This window comes from Copadichromis virginalis, linkage group LG12 (genome assembly GCF_057382275.1).
Source record: "Copadichromis virginalis isolate Kocher_CV1m ecotype Utaka linkage group LG12, C_Virginalis_male_GT1.1, whole genome shotgun sequence".
Classification (NCBI taxonomy): Eukaryota; Metazoa; Chordata; class Actinopteri; order Cichliformes; family Cichlidae; genus Copadichromis; species Copadichromis virginalis.
In genome coordinates, this window is record NC_140629.1 from 31,603,835 (window position 1) to 31,625,739 (window position 21,905).

Here is a 21,905-nt window from a genome sequence, read left to right on the forward strand (position 1 = left end):
TTTACAAATAAATTCTTTACAAATCCTACCATGTGGATTCATGGATTTTTTTTTTCACATTCTGTCTCTCACAGTTGAAGTGTACCTCTGGTGCAAATTACTGACCTCTGTCATCATTTTAGGTGGGGGAACTTGCACAATCGGTGGCTGACTAAATACTTTTTTGCCCCACTGTATCTCTTGCTGTTTTTCATCTCTTTATGTTTCTCTCATTTTCCTCTTGTCTTCTCTGACTCACCAATTCTCTTCTATTTTTCCTCTTTCTCTCAGAGGCTTTCATGTATTTGAAACTTTAAAATGCAACAAAGTGCAAAGTAGTGGTAGACACTGTAAATTATTCAGTATTGCCATCGCACAATCGCAGAAACAGCCACGGTACTTCTTATATTGTGATGGGCCTGCAATCACTCATTGCCATCTTGTAGTAGCAAAGGTAGATAAAATACACTGTTTATTTACCAAATAAAAATTTGCAAACCATTAGAATGATTAAAAAGACTGCGTATTTAGAGAGTTGTTTTGTGATTCTTGTTCTTTTATTCAATGCACAATGATGTAGTTTATTGCATATAATTAATTACACAGGCGAGTAAACCAAATACCAAGACTGAGCTGACTAATATGGCAAAAGAAACATTTGATCTGAAAATGTGAGTAATTATAAGTAGAATCTAACATGATTTAGAAAGCTCTCTCTGTTATGTGCCCGAAAGAAAAGCATTAAATTCATTTAAAAAAACCAGAAAAAGTAAAAAAGACAAAACATTATGCCTCAGAGGCGATTTAAGTATGCAAACACATTCATACACAGGTGTAGACACACACTGTTGTCCCTTTGCTGGGCTTCTCTTAAAAGCATTTGCATGTTGCACATTGGTGAAGATCTGGGTTGGGGGTCTGTGTTTGTCCCGTATGTGATGGAAAGAGAGAGTGTGTCACTGTGGTTAAAATAAGGAAAGAGGGAGGTAGTATGAATAGCTTAAAAAATTGGTAAATGATAAAAACAGACAATATTCAAGCAAGCGTGTTCATCTGTGTATGTTAGAAAAACAGGGCACTATTTGGTTGTCCTGATAGGGGGTAGCTGTGAGTAAGAAAGGGCAAACAAGAATAAGACGTAGCATAGGTCTGTATGTATGGGTCCAAGTGCTTGACAGGGGGCCTGTATATGTCAGAAAAAGGGCCTATGTGCAATCAGAAAAGGATATAGCTGGCATAGCGGCTGTGAGAGGAAGACAGAGCGAGAGGAAAATTGTACAAGATAGAAATAATACTGAGAAACATAACTTCACCAGGGATAAAATCATGGAGGTATCTGCAGTACCACAAATTGGCAAGGATGGAAATATATAGAAATATATAGAAATGTATACAACGAACACTGTAAGACAAAAAACTGGAATAGTCAGTCAAACTCTCTTCATTTTGCTTTCTCTATCTACATTGTTAAAAAAAATTCCGTTATAAAACGGAAAAAGTGCTGGTAATTAATTACCAGCACTTTTTCCGTTATTGTACGGGCACTTCCGTAAACCTTAAAACGGATATTTCTGTAGATTTACCCGAGTTTTTCTGTACCATTGACGGACATTTCCGTCAAACCTAAAATGGAAAATTCCGTATTTTCCATAAATTTCGGAGTTATTGCACAGACAATTCCGTAAACCCTATAACAGATATTTCCGTAGATTTACCTGACTTTTTCTTTACCATTTACGGACAGTTCCATCAAACCTAAAATGGAATATTCTGTATTATTTAAGTACTCAATCCATACCATTTACGGACACTTCAGTCATCCTAAAATGTTTAATTCTGTACCATTCTCTATACCGTTTACCATCAATAAAGCACAAATGTAGAATCACAGCAATTATTTATTTCCTTTAACAGCTGCCAGTGCTTTAAAGTGATTTCACTTTTTGTGGTGAATGATTTGCAATATTTACATTACAACCATTAAAACATTCAGAACATCACCTTCACATTCAGATAAATTTTACATACATAAACCAGCTGTTCTCTCAAAGAAGTACAGCCATGTCCTTTAACAGGGAGATGCCAAATCTAGCAACTTTTTAGCATCCACAGGCTGACAGGCATTAATAACAAATTAATTTGTTAAATACAATGACAAAATAAGACAATAAAACTGCCAGCATTGCTGTTGCTGTCTCACCTGTCAGTGCAAAATGAGGAGCCCCCTCCAGGAGGATGCAGAAACCTACACCTCCAACTCCACATATCACACCGACAGGCAGAGCTCTGCAACCAGTGGCTGACCTTTCTACAAAAAACAAATAGAACATTAGAAGTATTACATTATACAACTTTTCTATAAAACATCAGTGCAGCAATAACAACCATGACCTTAGAAGGATGACTGTGCAACATGCCATAAAGAGATTTTTAAAACTCTTAAAACAACTTAAAACTAAAAAAAAATTAAAACTTACACCTCCAACTCCACAATGACAGGAAAAGCTTAACTGGAATGACAAATATCGCCCACCTTCCCTCCCCCTTAACATGGGGGATTTGAAACTGCAGCATGTGTGTTGTGGGCATCTAGTTAAAACATCTGAACTCACCTAATACTGTAAAAATCTGTATTTCTACTCCCAAGCCCCATGTTTTTGGATTCGCCTTTGTGTGTGTGTGTGTGTGTGTGTGTGTACATTCAGTCCAAAAAGGTATTTTCTGAGCTCTGAGAACAACTCAAATGGCCCATTCAGATTCCTTCTGCTTGCATTCAAATTCCTTCAGCTGAGAAACCAGCTTGCACACCTGTGGAGGAATGAAGTGCCGTTTCTTCCCCTTCTTCTCTGCCTTGGAGCCTCGCTCAGGATTGACCCCAAAGAAAACTCTGAGGAAAAAAAAAAAACAATAGTGATATGCAGACAAAGTTTGCACATGTAGTGTGGCTTGACAGGAGTGGAGCAGTTCAATAAAATCCTACATTTGTTTTCTTCAATATGCCCCTATGTGTGAACCTCTCTATCATTCTAGTTGACCATCTGTCTAGAACCCAATGTTGTTGTGGTGCTGGTGCCAGTGGCTAAGCTTATCTCTTCCTTTGTCTTTTCAAGACACATGCATTCACACTGCGCATATACAGAAATGTTTGCAAGGGCGAGAAGTCTGCTTATCACCAACACATGACAGCATGCATCCTCAATGTGTATGCAGGGATATTATAAATGCACAGAACACAGAAGGGGATAGAAAACACAGTTGACATTGTCCTATCAAAAGGTGTAACAGCACATTTGAACACGGACTGTCCTGGGGGTTATTCAAACATGGAGTGGAGAAACTGTGACATTCAGTGCACGTTACACATCAGTACAAGTATTAACATTTGGGCATGAATCCACTATGTAGTATTTTTTAAATTAATATGTTTAGTCTTTCCTTCGGGGGGGTCCCTGGAACAACATATTTTGAGTTTGGGGTCTGCAGCCAAATAAATTTCAGTTTGTGTGTCTTTGACATGAAAAGGTTTGACCACCACTGACATAACCTGGTCTCAGGTGCTAATGGTTTTAAAGAGATAGCTCAAACGAATTTTGTGTCAACAATCCATTCTGAGAAAAATATGTTTTTGCTCCATTTCCCAACTAGAATCATGTTATGTTTGTTTTGTTATTGATTGACTTAGGACACTATTTAAAGCAAAAAGCCTGTTACCTGCCCTTTAAAAAGATATGACACATTTATTCCAACAATAGTCTTCAACAGGGAGCTACAAAATCTCTGAACAAATCCATATTCAGGGGGATCATAAGCCAATAACAGCTGATCTAAAAGCTCACAGCATGTGACGACACATTTTGAGCTTGTACATCTCAAACAAACGGGTTTAGTGTAGATTGACAAAAAGCAGGTCAGGTGCAGAAAGGCACGGCAAAGTCACATTTACAAAGTATTTCCAAACAATGAGTGCTTACCTTTGCATGAATTCGAGAGTAAAAGCCATCTCCGGTGGGTATTGGACGTTGCAGACATAAAACATGGAGAAGACGTAGCTCAAGGCCACAATGGGAGAGGTGATGTGGTCATTGACAAGTAACCCATCAACAGCAATCTTGAATTGCTGGTCACCTTAAACACAGATAAAAACCATGTACCATTTACAAAAAAAAAAAAATCCTATATTTTAAGGCAAGCAAAACATTTCTTTAATAAATATGACACAACAACAGCTTATAACAACAGCTAACAACAGCTTGCTGGGATACAAAAAAAGATTTAACTACAAACCTCTGATTAGGATGCATGGGGTCACTGGGAGTTCGACTTCAGGATCTGCAGAGATCTGTTTTGGTGACAGACATGATACATGAATTAATGTTTCCAGTGCACACAAACCTGCTGGCAAATTGACTATCTGCTAGTGTCTTCATCAGACAGAGGTAGCCATTATGCACAAACATTAATGTAAATAGTTTATAGATAGAGAGTTTATAGAGAATATCAGCAGCACAATTAGGGGAATCTATACTTCCTACTGTGGTTGGTTACTTGGTTCACCACTGGATGCAAATAATTATCTTGCACACAGTTTAAAATCTACAACATCTACCTCTTTTTTGTGGAAGAGTTTATAAGAGTGTTCCTTGAAGTATTTTGAAATGCCACAGATGAGCTGTATTGGACCTTCGCCCATCTTCATCCCTTTGGAGTCAAGGAAGTCATTGATCCCCTTTTCTTTTTTGGAAAGTTCCTGTTCAAGGTTCAAGGTGTTAATTTTGTACAAGTACATAAGACTAACACTCATTTTCGTTTGGAGCTATGGAGAGAATTTTGAAAAAAATAAAAATAAAAATGAATTATTTCATTTTCATTTGCAACCTGTTCTGTTTTGATCTCAAATGTCCTGCTTTTTTGGTTGTCACTTCCTGATTTTTGGTCTCAAATCTATTCCATTTGATTGTTCATCCAAGTTATTCTATTTGATTGGTTGCCAGTTTATCTTTTTTGGTCTCAACTCTCTTTTTGGTTGCAAATCTTTTTCTGATTGATTAATAAAGACAAAATTCTCTCCATATGGAGCAGCACAGCACAATCATAATAATAACAATAACAACACACCTGTGCCAGCTTGTTTTGTACAGAGAAGCCAAGGAGTTTAGATGCATGATCAAACAGGTGAGGAACTTCAAACAGGAACGGCCACTCGTCCTTTACAACGGCAATAGTGGTATCATCATCGTTGAGGATTTCACGCTGAATGGGATATGTTTCAGTCATCAATTTTCGAACAGATGACTCCTAAAGATATGAGGCAGTTAGACAAACAGTCGAACAGTTAGTCAAACTAACCAATTAAAATAATAAAACAGGGTATCAATTTCAATTGACTATGGGCATAGTGATCTACAGACGATCTACAATTTCACAGTGTGTCCTAAATTGTACTTGGACCCAGACCTTATCGCATTACTCCTGCTATATACTATTGCTGTGTGAATGGTTGTATGTCTAGATGGTGGACTGTAGGAACCGAATTGCCCTTCGAGGATTAATAAAGCTTTCTGTATCTGTAATGGATGATTGCAGACCCACCTGAAGATCCTGGGTTTGAAAGGCACGTTTCAACTCATCTCGTTTAGACAGCAGGTCTTCTCTACACACGGCCCCCTCAATGATTGGATCCCACGCCACACATCCATACAGATCTGAATTCCTGGGCCTTTTCTTTGTTGAATTTTCACCCCCTGCTTGCCTCTTCAGTGAGCTTTGTGGCCTCTTCATATTTTCAATTCTGTGTTCCAGCTGACGAAAGAGAGTTTCAGAACCATCTTTTGCAAAAGGTTTGTTTCCAAACGGCTCTGTCAGCTTGAAGGAGGCAGGATATTGTCCTACAATCATACTGGCGAGTTCCCTCAGCTTTTGTCTACCAGGTCTTTCTGGGTGTTTATGGAGGTAATCTTCAGCGACGATCCGAACCATCTCTCGTCTGTCTTTCCCCATTATGTACTTTTTTTCACGCAACTCATCCATGACTTTTGAGGGAAATTTGTGCCATGGTACAGAATATGTGTCTTGGGATGGGGAGTCGGCTGTCTCAGGTGGTGTTCAGGGCAGCTGAAACCTCTGTGGTTCAGGTGTTGATGAGGGGCCAGGCCGGGTGAACTGCGGTGGAGTTTGTGAATCTATGGATGACATGACAAACATCTCCATAAATTAAACACATCACAATTGTTGCAAATCAATTAATACATTGGTCCTCAATGTCCAGTTTGGGTCAACCAGGAATACAAATGGCCCTAATTATGAAAACCAATTATAGAGTAATTATTGCCATGTACAGCTGATGGCAACTTTTTTTTGCATTTTTGGAATAAACCTTTGTAGTTTCAGAAAACTTGCATTAAAACAGAGGGGCAAAAACTCACCTGCTTCCAATGCTTTGACAGCTCTGACGAATCTTTTGCACTGAATGAATGGCAGAGTGTCTTTAATGTCCTCCGGGTCCACAAGGCTCAGGTCATCTACAGAGAGAACTCCTAATTCCTCCAGTTTAGCCATGAGTGTATCCATCTGATCGCTACTGAGCGATGGCATTGCTTTCTTGACATAGTTTTTCACAAGTTCCATGTTGGTGTGTGTTTAAGAGGAATGAGCCACCGAGTACCTCTCTGGTAAGAATAAAGTGGATGATAATCATCAAGTTTGTTCAAATCATGGCAACTGAACAGGTCAGAAGCATTTTCATCAAGTTCATAGAGTCCAAGATCAGGTATCCAGCTGGCAGTTTTCCCTCGAAGCAAAAGTAGGACAGTAGTTTCATTTTTTACAAAAATGCTTGCTATTTGTCCTAACTGCAGTAGTCCTTTTGCGTAGCTCAGTAAGACCAGCATTCCATTTGCATATGTAGTGCCTTTAACCTGCACACTCTCTGTGACAACTGAGTTACTTGAGTTCAAATCAAATTCTCCAACCACTGTCTTTATGTTCTGGTCATAGAGCTCTGGATAGAACCGTGTTGAGTCTGAGGCATGAACCTGGGAACGAAACAAGGTACCACAAGACTGATAAGCCTGAAGCAACTTGTGCCGTTCAGCCAGAGACTTGGTTACATTTATGAAGTTCTTACTTGCCCTAATGCACCTTTTAAAATAAGAATGTAATGCCTTGTGCATAGGGCTCTGCTCGTATATACTATTCCCAAGAGATGTTACAGTCTCCCTTGGAACACCATACTGCCCCAGTTCACAGGCTAGTGCATCCACAGTATATTCCTGTTGAATATCACTTATAGTTCTCATTTCATTTGCTATTTCTGTTATTGTGGAGGCTGGAACCAAATATTTTGCCTGTAAACCCAAGTAAAACTGAGCAAGACTCTCTGTGAAGTTGTCTTTCACTTGATCACTGCAGAAATTATCACTTTGTTCTGCATCAATGTTAAAACTTTCAGGTTCTTCAGGTTCTACATGTGATCCTTCACCTTGGAAAGACCGTTCTGTTGGTTCACATATATGAACTGGGGCTATCTTGGTAACATCCCACCCTTTATGGTATCTGGAAATATGCGTTAAAAAGGATGACTTTACATTGAATGTCTTAGAACATCCATCAAAGGGACACGTTACAGTCAAACCCTCATCTATGTGACCACTCAAATGACACTTTAAAGTTTTAAGATCATCATATTCACTGCTGCAAAAATTAAACAAGCACCTTAACTGTACAGACACATTACGGTTCCATGTTTGTGTGCTCCTTCTGTCTACATGAGCTCGTGACATATGCACAGCAAGGCTACTGTATGTGTTAAACTTCCTTCTGCAATCCCTATGGCCACATAAAAAAGATACATTATTATTATTTCTGTGTGTTCGGCAGTGTTTCAAGTAATCAGTCGAAGACCGAGCGTTAAAGCCACAAATGTTACAAGTCAACATTTTTAAGAGATTGAATTTGCCAATTGACGGATAGCCAGAATCAGAACAGAATCAATATGAAAACAATAAATTTATATCAGCACAGTGAAGCATATTCACTTTTCAGGTACCTTCAAATAAGTAATCTGCGTTGGGCTGCATGGGCCACTCTCTTTGGGCTGCAATGTTTTCTGCAATGAAATCTGATTCTACTTAACTATCACCCCTTTTAATTATTACCATGTTCAGTTGCATGCTAACGTAACACAGCGAGCTATAACAATACACACATGTGGCTAATTTACACACATACACACACCCACACACACAAGCGCGCGCATCCAACTTATGGGCTAACGTTAACTTTAGTTGGGCAAACCACGCTTCAAAATAACGCAAAACCCACACATTCAAATGTTACCATGAAACACACACGGCTACCAACTGACTATCGAGACCAAATTTCATGTAAGAGGGAGGGAAAAAATGGTTTTTGACGTACTTACGAAGCGCAGGCGGCTGGCTAATGCTAACGCAGCTAGCAGCAAACGTCCACTCACATACACACCACTACCAACTGCCTATCGAGACCAATTTAATGTATGAGGGGGAACAAGGTGGCACTCCATTCTCATTCTCATTCCACACAACCAACCTGTTTCCAACTTTCCTTGTGACTTGCAGAAATTTAGGTAGGCACTGACCGCACTGAAAGTAATGGCGTCGGAATATTCTGGCTGGGGGAGAAAATTCTGCCTTGCGCAACAGCAAACTTTCCGTATTTCGCAAAACGGAGCGAATCCGTAGCAAATCCACGGTAAAGGGACCCCTAAATTTACGGATTTTTTTAACAGTGTAGTAAGTGTTTAAAAAGAGCGAGTGGGATGAGTGTAAGTACAAAACATCCTTTAAAAAATACCTATTATTATTGTTGAAAAAAGCATGGATGAAGAAGGATATACGCATAGATGGACGTCAGATTTATGTGGATCACGACTACCCGGCAGAAATCATCCAAAAAATACCTATTATGTGTGAATGTTTGTATTTTATGGTTAGTATACAACAATAATGCCTTAACAGCTGTTGCAACCATCAGACACCAGAGACAAGGTTTGCATAATTGTATCTTATTTTAAAGACAATGTAGATTATTGTACATTATTATTTTTAATTGTATGATTTTTTATGAAAAATTACCTTTCTATAAAATACAAGTGTGTATGATCGTATTTTTCAGAACTCTTATCGTCTTAACTTTTACTTGTGAACATCTGTTAGTAGCACATGTACAAATTTCAATAAGGAGCATAGAAACATGGCATTTTTATCAAAATACAGTTTTCACTTCAGCATGATCTAGCAGACTGTGTGTATTTACTTGTATGTGTACAGTGGTTTGTGATGTGTTTTTGAGTCTGTGCATGTCCTTTGTTTCTGCAAGCTCATTCCCCCAGAGTCCCCTCTGTCCTCTCATTGACAACCTCACCAGCTTGACACTCACGCTCTTTGTCTTCCACACAGACACAAGCACTATAGATCTGCTTATCTTCCCAGTGTTTTATAGTCAGTGTTGACAAAAAAGCACGAAAAGGAAAATTAGGCATCTTCTCTGAGGTTTGAAATTATCAGTAAATAGAATAACCTTTTGTCAATATTTAAAATTTTTGTTTGAGCATACTTCTATGTGTAAGAATAAATTAGTCAGTGTGAAGGGAGAGAGGTTAAAAGAGGTCTGTTTGTCACTGATATTTCTGCTTTTTGGCTCCATTCATGCATTTTCTTAAATACTTAACTCGGGGTCACGAAAGGAGCTGGTGGCTTTCCTACCCCTTTCTAGAGGTGGAGTACACCCTAGACAGGTCAGAGTCTATCCCAGGTCTAACAAAGAGAGACAGACAACCATAGGAAACCATAGTAGGCAGACGTTTTTGGGGTTTTTTGCAATGTCTTACATGCAATATAATTGGCCTCTTTATTTTTTTTTAAGAAATTATTTACATTTTACAGTTGATTTTTGGCAACCAACATCATTTCTTTGTAAAACTTTGTTTTATCTATTGAGAAATTAAGTAAATAGGTTTCTGCTCTGTGCAATCTTTAATCAGAAGTAATGGTGGCAGATGTCATATAGAACATAACAAATATAATATTCAAAATTGGGGGAAAAGTGAAATTACACCATAGCTCACTAATCTGCACTAAACCAAATGAGGTAACATTCAAGTCACAAAATTGTAATGTTGTGTCATAATCTGCAATTGCATACAACATTCTCTCTCTTTATTTAGTATCTTTGTCTCTTAATTACTCTTAACTACCCTCTACCAGTGCAACCAAACAGTCCTCTCTTTTTCTGTGGGCAACTCCAAGGGGTTGTCCTGCTGTAGATTTTAAAATAGCACCCTATCCTGCTTTCTCTCTTTCTAACATTTCCCTTGACATTATAGGGTTTGATATCTGATGGCAACCCAGATCCGACAGCTGGTCAGTGGAGGCTAAAACATTTTAAAAAGACCCAGCGTGTGTCTGTGCGTGTGGATGCATGGTTGCATGTGTGCATCCAAGTGCACAGTGAGGTGTTGAAATTAAGACTGAATGGATGATGGACTGCCTGGCTGGAATGAAATAAACTCACTAAAATGCACAAAATTATATGCACCTTTACCCACAAACACACTCACACACATGGTTTTGGTGGGCTTTAAACCAAACTGACAGGGGGTTGTCTGCAACAGTGCGTTGCATCTATGTGTCCAAACACTCACACACAAACAATGAAGGTGAAGGTGGTTGATGGTTATGACAGCGTGATATCGTCCTGTGGTTCTGCCTGGCATCGCCTCCCCTATGTTTGAGTCTTTGTCTGTCTTCCTTTAGCAAAAAACATATCTCTGACAGCTCTCTGTGTCTGTGTGTGGTTCTATCTGTCTGTCTATCTGTCTGTCTATCTGTCTGTCTATCTGTCTGTCTATCTGTCTGTCTATCTGTCTGTCTGTCTATACCTACCTACAGTATCTCTTTCTTTTTGCATTAGTCTCATATCTCCCTATGTTTCTCTCTGTGTAAGAAATACACACACCTGCTGTCAGCCACTGGCTGTGCAGGTGCTGAGGGGAAATGCTGTAAGTGACAACTTCCTCTGAGCAAAAAGAGAAAAATTGTTCCTTCACCTTTTTTTTTTCTTGTTCTCCTCCGGTTTCCATCCTTTCCATCCCACCTTGTATTCTTCCAGGGGATGTTGCCTCTCTTCTTGCCAGCGGTGCATGCCTATTGGTGTGTGTGTGTGTGTGTGTTTGTTCTCTATTGTCCTTTGAATTTCCCCTGATACCACCACTTTCCTGTAGCACACTTTGATAAGACAACCTGTCCTCCCTGCACTTACTACATGGTGTGCATCTGTGTGTGTGTGTGTGTGTGTGTGTGTGTGTGTGTGTGTGTGTGTGTGTGTGTGTGTGTGTGTGTGTGTGTGCTTATGCGGATTGTATATGTGATTTTTTTTTTTTTTTTTTTGCAGCTTTGAGGGTGACTTAAAGGGAAAGATTTTTTCTACAGCTACCTTCTGCTTCTCTTAAGGAGGACAGGCTAGCAAGGTGTCAGCAACAGGGTTGAATTACAGCAGAGCCACAAGGTACTGAACTCCTCTAACAAAAACAATGCAAGTTTTCGAGGGGAAGAATACAGTTCTCAGTAATCATCATGATCAAACACCACACTAACATTTAGTTTAGTTGTGATTTATATTCACTGATGAATATTTAAACATTTAATACATGAGTCACATACCTCGATTGAGGAATAAAATGCATCAGTTTCAAATCAGCTGCTGTGGTTCTACAGTGGCATATATTGGATGCAATGGCAAACTTAACTTTCAAATCTAACTTCCTAACTCAATCACAGTTGCTGTCTCTATGTTTTTATGTTTTATTTTTTAAAGCTGGGACTAAGCGATGTGTGTTACACCCTTGACAGTGTTTCTACTTCTATTGCAAGGCTACTGGAGGTTCCCCAAAATTGGTGTATTTGTATTTGCTTTCCCTCTTGGGTCAGTGTGCCAGATATCCTCTTTTCACTTTCAACAACCCATTGCCACACACAGACACACACTCATGCTACTGGGCAAAATAAATAATATAATATGAATGCATATATAACACAAACAGGTTCTCCAGGTGCTAAAGAATGAGGGATTAAGAGAATCAATGAGACTGCAAACAAGATTTTTATCTCAACTGACCATTCTAGAAGCTAAATTGCTTAATTGATAGCTAAATAGATAAACAGGGGGGGAAATGTCAATCATCTCCCCTAATCAGCTCTGAGACTCCAGATGTGCCAAACAAGTTACACACTAGTGTGAGTCCAGCAAGTGCGTCTCACAAGACACTGACTGCTGCCAAAAGAGTATCTTTATATCTGGGTTTATAGGCTAGTCCAGTCTATGTAACTGGCTACACGCAGATAGATGTTCGGCTCTATGAAGTATTTAAAGGGCTGTTTTATAAGAGATTGTGATTGTTTCTGTGTTTTTTGTCTAACATCTTTCCTCTGCTTATCAAATTTACTTTTCTATAGTACACTTAAAATATAATTCATTGGTTACATAAAAAACAATACGAAGTACTATTACCTATAAACTCTGTATACAGTATAAGAATGCTGTGGCTGGATAACTGAAAGGAATGGGGTGCCAGCACATTAACCAACCACCACTATAAGAACTGTGTTTTGCTAAGTACAAGAAAATAACAGTTAGTTGAATAAATAAATGAATTAATTAAGTTGTATTATTACTTTTTTGTAATAGTGTTGGGCAAGCAGAGGAAGTCAGCTAGATGTAACATTAGCAAGTGATAGCAACATCAGGAAGAAGAAACATCAGAAACACTAAGTTTATCGATCAAGTCCAGTAACTCCTCCTCACTGATGTTCGTGTGCTTGAGAATCGTCTCACTTGAGATTCCGACATCAGCCGCAGCCCGTGTCTTGTTCAGGACGTAGGAGTGGCTGGCTGGGTTGTCTCCCACGAGAATAACACTCAGATGGGGTCTTCTTTTTTTTTTTTTTTTTTTTTTTTTTTTTTTTTTTTTTTTTTTTTTTTTTTTTTCTCCTCCTTGAATCGCTACCTTATCGTGGTGGAGGGGTTTGTGTGTCCCAGGGATCCCAGGGGCTATGTTGTCTGGGGGCTTTTGCCCCCTGGTAGGGTCTCCCTTGGCAAACTGGTCCTGGGTGAGGGACCAGACAAAGAGCGATTCAGAAGACCCCCATGAAAAGAATATCGAGGGAACAGTTTACCCTGCCCGGGATAGGGTTACCGGGGCCCCGCCCTGGAGCCAGGCCCGGGGAGGGTGCCCGAGGGCGAGCGTCTGGTGGCCGGGCCTTAGTCCATGGGGCCCGGCCGGGCACAGCCCGAAGAGGAGACATGGGCCCATCCTCCCGCAGGCCCACCACCCGCAGGAGGCGCCATAGGGGTCGGGTGCATTGTGAGCCGGGTGGCGGCCAGGAGCGGAGGCCCTGGCGGACCGACCCCCGGCTGCCAAGACTGGCAATAGGGACATGGAATGTCACCTCTCTGGTGGGGAAGGAGCCTGAGTTGGTGCGTGAGGTTGAGAGGTACCGGCTAGATATAGTTGGGCTCACCTCTACGCATTGTCTGGGCTCTGGAACCAGTCTCCTGGAGAGGGGCTGGACTCTGTCTCAGTCTGGAGTTGCCCCTGGTGAGAGGCGGCGGGCTGGGGTGGGTATTCTTATATCCCCTCGGCTTGCTGCCGGTACGTTGGGGTTTTTCCCGGTGGACGAGAGGGTTTGTTCCCTGCGCCTTAGGGTCGGGGAACGGGTCCTGACTGTCATCTGCGCTTATGCGCCGAGTGGCAGTTCGGAGTACCCAGCCTTCTTAGAGTCCCTGGGGGGGGTGCTGGAAGGTGCTCCACCTGGAGACTCTGTTGTCCTGCTGGGAGACTTCAATGCTCACGTGGGTAACGACAGCGAGACCTGGAGGGGCGTGATTGGGAGGAACGGCCTCCCTGATCTGAACCCGAGCGGTGCTTTGTTATTGGACTTCTGTGCTAATCACAGTTTGGCCATAACGAACACCCTGTTCGAACATAAGAGTGTCCATAAGTGCACGTGGCACCAGGATGCTCTAGGCCGTAGGTCGATGATCGATTTTGTAATCGTATCACCAGACCTGCGACCATATGTTCTGGACACTCGGGTAAAGAGAGGGGCTGAGCTGTCAACTGATCACCACCTGGTGGTGAGTTGGATCAGGTGGCGGGGGAAGACGCTGGACAGACCCGGTGCACCTAAACGCGTAGTGAGGGTGTGCTGGGAACGTCTAGCAGAGGCCCCAGTCCGCGAGATCTTCAACGCACACCTCCGGCAGAGCTTCAACAGCATTCCGAGGGAGACTGGGGACATTGAGTCCGAATGGACCATGTTCAGCGTCTCCATTGCCGAAGCTGCTGCATTGAGCTGCGGCCGCAAGGTGGTTGGTGCCTGCCGTGGTGGTAATCCCCGAACCAAATGGTGGACACCAGAGGTGAAGGGAGCCACCAGGCTGAAGAAGGAGGCCTATCGGGCTTGGTTAGCCTGTGGGACTCCGGAGGCAGCCGACAGGTATCGACAGGCCAAGCGGAATGCGGCTCGGGCAGTGGCTGAAGCAAAAACTCGGGTGTGGGAGGAGTTCGGAGAGGCCATGGAAAAAGACTTTCGGACTGCCTCGAAGAGATTCTGGCAAACCGTCAGGCGTCTCAGGAGGGGAAAGCGGTGCTCTACCTGCACTGTGTATAGTGCTGGCGGAGCGCTGTTGACGTCGACTGAGAAAATTGTCGGGCGGTGGAAGGAGTACTTCGAGGACCTCCTTAATCCCACTGACACGTCTTCCGGGGAGGAAGCAGAGTCTGGGGATGAGGGGTGTGACCCACCGATTTCCGGGGGCGAGGTCACTGAGGCAGTTAAACAACTCCTTGGTGGCAGAGCCCCTGGTGTCGATGAGGTCCGCCCCGAGTTCCTGAAGGCTCTGGACGTTGTAGGGCTGTCTTGGTTGACACGTCTCTGCAATGTTGCGTGGAGATCAGGGGCAGTACCTGTGGACTGGCAGACCGGGGTGGTGGTCCCCATCTTCAAGAAGGGGGACCGGAGGGTGTGTTCCAACTACAGGGGGATCACACTCCTCAGCCTCCCCGGGAAAGTCTATGCCAGGGTGCTGGAGAGGAGGGTTCGTCCGCTAGTCGAACCTCGGATACAGGAGGAACAATGCGGTTTTCGTCCTGGTCGCGGAACACTGGACCAGCTCTTTGTCCTCTCGAGGATACTTGAGGGTGCATGGGAGTTTGCCCAACCAGTCTACATGTGTTTTGTGGACCTGGAGAAGGCATTCGACCGTGTCCCTCGGGGTGTCCTGTGGGAGGTGTTGCGCGAGTATGGGGTGTCTGGCCCATTGCTACGGGCCATTCAATCCCTATACAACCGTTGCAAGAGCTTGGTTCGCATTGCCGGCAATAAGTCGGACTCGTTCCCGGTGGGTGATGGGCTCCGCCAAGGCTGCCCTTTGTCTCCGGTTCTGTTCATAATTTTTATGGACAGGATTTCTAGGCGCAGCCAAGTGGCGGAGGGCTTTCGCTTTGGTGGCCTCAGAATCTCATCTCTGATTTTTGCGGATGATGTGGTTCTGTTGGCTTCATCGGGTGAGGGCCTCCAGCTCGCACTGGAGCGGTTCGCAGCCGAGTGTAACGCAGCGGGAATGAGGATCAGCACCTCCAAATCTGAGGCCATGGTTCTCAGCCGGAAAAGGGTGGAGTGCCCACTCCGGGTCGGGGATGAGTTCCTGCCCCAAGTGGAGGAGTTCAAGTATCTCGGGGTCTTGTTCGCGAGTGATGGGAGAAGGGAGCTGGAGATCGACAGACGGATTGGGGCTGCGGCTGCAGTAATGCGGACGCTGCACCGGTCAGTCGTGGTGAAGAGGGAGCTGAGTGTAAAAGCGAAGCTCTCAATTTACCGGTCGATCTACGTCCCTACCCTCACCTATGGCCACGAGCTGTGGGTAGTGACCGAAAGAACGAGATCGCGGATACAAGCGGCGGAAATGAGCTTCCTCCGAAGGGTGGCTGGCCTCTCCCTTAGAGATAGGGTGAGAAGTTCGGCCATCCGGGAGGGGCTTAGAGTAGAGCAGCTGCTGCTCCACATCGAAAGGAGCCAGCTGAGGTGGTTCGGGCATCTGGCAAGGATGCCCCCTGGGCGCCTCCTGGGCGAGGTGTTCCAGGCATGTCCCACCGGGAGGAGGCCCCGGGGCAGACCCAGGACACGCTGGAGAGATTATATCTCTCGGCTGGCCTGGGAACGCCTTGGTATTCCCCCGGACAAGCTGGAGGAGGTGGCTGGGGAGAGGGAGGTCTGGACCTCTTTGCTTAGGCTGCTACCCCCGCGACCCGACCTCGGATAAGCGGATGAAGATGGATGGATGGATGGATATTACTTTTTTCTTTTTCGAGAATACACGACACCACAGCAGTTTGCTACTCAGTCATCTAATTAGATAAATATTACGATGGATTTTAATGAGCACTGTCAATGAAATTGTCAAATTATGTATTTCTCATACAAAATAACCAATAACCTTATTAAACCACAATGAAAGTAGTGAAATTATGCAATGGCTAGCTTTTCAAGGGTGTTACATCAAAGGAATAACAGTAAGTGATGGTTTGATGATTAATTACCCGCTGAAGAAAGTAATCCATCATTCTACATGTTACCTTACTTTCATGTTACTCCATAAAATGACCTGAAACACATTGTCACATAATTACCAGTTAACTACATAAATCTGAAGCTACAGTTCAATACACCAAAACATATTTCTATCACAATGACTACACGCATACGATCTCTATTTTAGTGTTTACATGTGAACAAAAAGCCAACAACACAAAACGAAGATGAAAACCAGCCGATTTTGTGGCACAACCATCTCTAGGATTGTTTTCAGAGGTCAGAAGAGAATGGTGAGAAAGCTTCAAGCTAAGTTGGTAGCAATAACTCAGATGGCCATTTTTCTATCCTGGATAAGCAGAAGGGCTTCTCTGAACTTGTTCATCCTTGGAGAAGACCAGACCAGTTGCCATTTCTGTAAGATAAAAACAGGAAACTGAGGCTATAGTTTCCAAAGCCTTATCAAAATTGGACATTAAAAGATTTGGAAAATGGAAAAGGTGTCACAGATTAATATAGCAAAATAAAACCAGTACCGGTACCAAAAAAGAAGATTTATTCATAACACATGGGAAAAGACCCATGGAAACTGAGTTAACGATAAAAACAATTTTAAAATACTAACAATAAAACCCCTGAAAACTATACATCTCACACCCGAGCCTCAACTCTCGTGCCCCAGTACCACACAACTCACGGACCAGCCCATTGGTTAGGGACCGCTGATTTAAATGCAACAGACTACCTGTGAATTTCTGTTGACCATGTCCTTCCCTTTATGACCACAGTATATCCTTTTTAAACTGATGCATTGTCATGAACTTTGTGGAAAACACCATGTTACCCCAACATCTTGAATACAGTGGCCAAGATGGCCATTTTGCCTAATCATGTTTTATGTATGGCTAGAGACTGGCAACATATGTAGTATCTCATAGGCAGAGGAGAAGACAACTTATATATAATGTTTGTCTGCTGTGGAGGTGAATTTTAATTCACATCTGCACCTTCAGACTTAAGATATGAAGGATCAGCCCTATGTTTTATCATCGGAGAAGGGGTCCCCTGAACTGAAAAGGTGAAAAGAGAATAGTGTTGGAATAAAATATCATCCTCTTACTCCTTATATCAAGCCTCATCACAGGTCAGGGCAGTAAAAACAAGAAAATGTGCAAAAAACAACTTATTTATTCCAAATATTACTGCAAATATTTATTGTCATCAGATGAGATATGCATCTCTTCCATCTCTGGACAGCTGACAAGGAGGCAGCTAAACAAGAACAGCTCAGATACCCTCTGAGAAACAGTTTACATTCTCACATCAGGTGAGAGTTTATTTGCTAAGGGTCTGAGTCCAACAATATTAGATTAACTTCAAAGAAAGTTTTACTACCCAACAGCTAACAGAGGCTAACAGCAGCACCTGCTGACAGAAAAGTTCAGTTCAACAACTCACCTGAGTATCATTGTCCTTTGACAGAACTAGGTTTCACTGACTCATCTACTCGTATCTGACTCATTTGACAATGTTTTACAGCCTCCTCCAGAGTAAAAAGACGCAGACACATATTGACAGCTGATGTAAACAGCGAACTGACAGCCTGCAATCGCAGTCAGAGTTGTTTGTCCTACAGTGGCCAGAGATATGTACTTGAGTATGGAGGGTAGGAAAACAGTCGAATGACTAAAGATTATTACTAGTATTATTGTAATTAAAGTTCAATTGCATTTTTTTGAACAAAAGGTTTTTTTTTTGGGTTTTTTTTTTTCATACAACCTACAGCTCCATCTATTCATGCATCCATTGAAGAAACGAATTTCCAACGCTGGAATAAATGAATCATTCTTCTGGTCACTAAACCAGAGCTTGTGACCACAGGTGAGGGTAGGAACCTGATGGGTAAATTAACAGCTCAGCTTTAATACTTGGCTTTTTACGTGGCTCTTTTTGCCATAACAGGTTGGTACTGTGGATGGTATACCAGTGAGCCCCTCAATACAATATGATACTTTAATTTAGGGCCCATGGCAAACAGTAAATGTATAAATAGTTCACTTTATGAAAAGTGTATAGGCAAAATTGAGTATTTTTTAATTTTCCCTTAGGGCAAGTTTGTATGTTTGAAAAGCAATAATAATAAAAGCGATGATGTGGCATCATTAGGAACAAACTTATTGAAAATGTCATAAAACTGTAATGATTAAAAAAATGTGAGATATGACAAAAAATCAATTAAATTAAATTCAGTTTTATTTATACAGCGCCAAATCACAAGAACAGTTGCCTCAAGGTACTATATTGCAAGGTAAAGATCCTACATAATACAGTGAAAACAGAGAAAACCCCAAAAATTATATGACCACCTATAAGCAAGCACTTGAGAAGGAAGAACTCCCTTTTGACAAAAACCTCCAGTAGAACCAGGCGCAGGGAGTGACAGCCATCTGTCGTGAACGGTTGGAGTGAGGGAAGGAAGACAGCACAAAGACAAGAACCAGAACCAGAGATTAAAAATAACTAATAATATAAAGAGGTGTATAAACACAGAGTTATTGAAAAAGGTGATTGAAGAAGATACACTAAGTGCATCATGGGAATCTTGAACCTGCATATTTGTTTAATATGCTCATTGAAGGACATATCCTGGTCAAAAATGACTCCAAGATTATCCTCACAGTGTTACTGGAGGCCAGAGTAGTCCCATCTAGAATAAGCATCTAGTTAGATACCATGTAACTACGATTTTTAGACCGAGCATCAAAAACCTCAGTTTTATCTGAATTTAGAAGCAGGAAATTAGAGGTCAACCACATCCTTATGTCTTTAACACATTCCTGTAGTTTAACTAATTTGTGTGTGTTATCTGGCTTCATGGATAGATAAAGTTGGGTTTCATCTGCAGAGCAGTGAAAATTTATGCTATGCCTTCTAATGATACTATGTAAAGTATAGTATATTGGTAAAACATGTATAATGTAAACAGAATTGGTCCTAGCACAGAACCCTGTGGAACACCATAACTAGCCTTATTGTGTGAAGAGGACTCTCTAATCGCTGAAATAAAATATCGTCCACAGTATGGAACGCTGCACTAACGTCAAGCAGGAGAAGTCCACTGTCAGAGGTCATAAGAAGATCATTTATAACCTTCACTAAAGCTGTTTCTGTACTGTGATGGGCTCTGAAACCTGACTGATTAGCTCAAGAACAGTGCATAGACAGCTTCAACGAATGGGTTTCCTTGGCCGAGTAGCTGAATCCAAGCCTATATTACCAAGCGCAACACAAAGTGTCAGATGACATTCTCTGAAATGAAAAATCATGCTTCTCTAGCAATCCAATGGAAAAGTCTCGGTTTGGCAGTTGCCAGGAGAATGGCACTATGCAACTGCATTTTGCCAAGTGTAAAGTTTAGTGGAGGGGGAATAAAGGCGTGGGGTTGTTTTTAAAGAGTTCAGCTCAGCCCTTTAGTTCCAGTGAAAGTAAGCATACCAAGACATTTTGGATATTTTCAAACTTTATGGCAACAGTTTGGGATGCCCCCTTCCTGTTCTAATTTAAGTGTGCATCAGTCCACAAAACTCTCAAATGGACTTCTGGAAGAAAGGTCAAAGATTCCCATAAACACACTCCTAAACCTTGTGGAAGGCCTTACCAAAAGAACTGAAACTACCACCCCACCCCACTAGGGTAGGGTGACATCTTATTAAACCTTATGGATTAGGAATGGGATATCATTTAAGTTCACATGTGTGTGAAATCAGATGAGCAAATACGTCAGGCAACACAGTGTACCTCTATAAACCAGCTACTGAAGCTATCTGTAGGATGGGAGATAAAGCTGGCAAAATGAGCAAGAGCCCATTTGTGGGGCTTTCATCTTGTGTAAATGCCACACTTAATTATATGTCTTTTCATTTCTATTTTGCACAGAAGTACAGGTTTACCAAAGTCAAGCAGTTTGTAACCTGCGCGTGACCATGGTTGTAAGGCAGTTTGCAAATGAAGGTCAGATGACATATTTTGACCCATTCGAACAACCTTGACCCATTGTATCAGTAACAGGAATAACACCTGAAGGTCACTACTGCCTGCAGGAAAGTGTGAACTCCTGCAGTGGTTTTTGTTTGCTTAGTTTTGAGTGTTGGAGAACAATGTACTGGTGTGTGTATGTGTGAAAGTGTCTGCGTATGCGTATGCACTAGAGGACAGTGTTATATTGTTTTGGAGCCTTGTGGTTGGGACAGAGCTAACACCTGAATGAACCTGTCACTGCAGACACATTGCTTTTTCAGCTCCAGCGATTACACTGCACCCAAACACACTGAACAATTTTTGGGTGGTGCTTTGTACATGTGTGTATGTGTAAGCGTGTGTGTGAAACAGGGAGAGGAGTGTGTTACTTGTGCACTGGCTGTGTGCAAGTGTCCGTGAGTGTGAGAGAGACAGGAATAGATAGCAAGAGTGACAGAGCGTTGTGTCTCAGAGTGTACATGTCTAAACTACTGCTGTGTGTTGGGTTTCACCCAGGAAAATATGAAATAGGGCTACTACTGTGTCCTTCGGGGTTTAATAATGAGTCATTTTGAGGAATATACACATGAACATGCATACATAGGGGATGGTAGACAATGGCAGTATTCAAAAATTCAAAGACATCAAAACCTTAATTCAAGTGAAAAACAGAGGATTGCTCCTGAATATTTCATATGCAGAAAACACTAATGGAATTGGACTTGATAGTTAAGAGGATGTTTCAAGTCCAAAGATATTGATATCATTACCTCATGCTGCATTTATATCATATTGGAGGAACAGTATTAGATTTACACATCAACATCTACCCATCCATCAGTCACTTCCTCAGTGCTTGTCCAGGGTTGTAGGGATCAGTTCTCATAAGGTGAGAGGTGAGCTACACCAAGAAAGGTCTGTTGCATAAATCTAGTCAGTTAGTATTAATTTTTAGACAGTATGTGGCATGGTGGTTAGCACTGGTATCTTACAGCAGAAAGGTTTTGGGGGGTTTTCTGTTTTTTGCTGTGTCTGCATGGATTTTCTCCAGTACTCCAGCTTCCTCCCATAGTCCAAAGACATGCAGTTGGTGGAATTAGTTAACTGGTGATTGTAAAGTGTCTGTCGGTGTAACTGGTTGTCTGTTTCTGCGTTAGCCATGCAACAAACTGGTGACCTGTCTAGTGTATACCCCACCTCTCCCATTATGTTAGCTTGGATAGGCTCCGTCAACAGTGAGTTGCATAAGTGGAAGATGATGCATAGAAGGATTGTGGAAAA

The 21,905-nt window shown here is 42.0% G+C and overlaps 2 protein-coding genes across 6 annotated transcripts in view; one reads left to right on the forward strand and one right to left on the reverse strand.

Moving 5' to 3' along the window:
- LOC146697361 (transmembrane protein 132C) overlaps positions 1-21,905 on the forward strand; it is a 300,988-nt gene that overhangs the window by 193,004 nt on the left and 86,079 nt on the right. The gene's annotated exons all lie outside the window — the stretch shown is intronic.
- On the reverse strand, positions 1,766-8,734 carry LOC146697363 (uncharacterized). 5 transcript variants are annotated; one of them, XM_085476063.1, is made up of 8 exons: positions 8,548-8,734; positions 6,402-6,644; positions 5,569-6,158; positions 5,095-5,274; positions 4,586-4,726; positions 4,264-4,318; positions 3,951-4,104; positions 1,766-2,866 (listed from the first exon to the last, which is right to left on the reverse strand). In XM_085476063.1, the coding sequence occupies exons 3-8, from the start codon at positions 6,004-6,006 to the stop codon at positions 2,719-2,721; spliced, it is 1,116 nt and encodes a 371-aa protein (XP_085332189.1). In that variant the 5' UTR covers positions 6,007-6,158; positions 6,402-6,644; positions 8,548-8,734; the 3' UTR covers positions 1,766-2,718. The 5 variants fall into 5 exon arrangements, with proteins under 5 accessions (XP_085332189.1, XP_085332192.1, XP_085332190.1 ...); XM_085476066.1 differs by lacking the exon at positions 8,548-8,734 and having other exon boundaries at positions 1,766-2,287; positions 2,788-2,866; positions 6,402-6,996; XM_085476064.1 differs by lacking the exon at positions 6,402-6,644.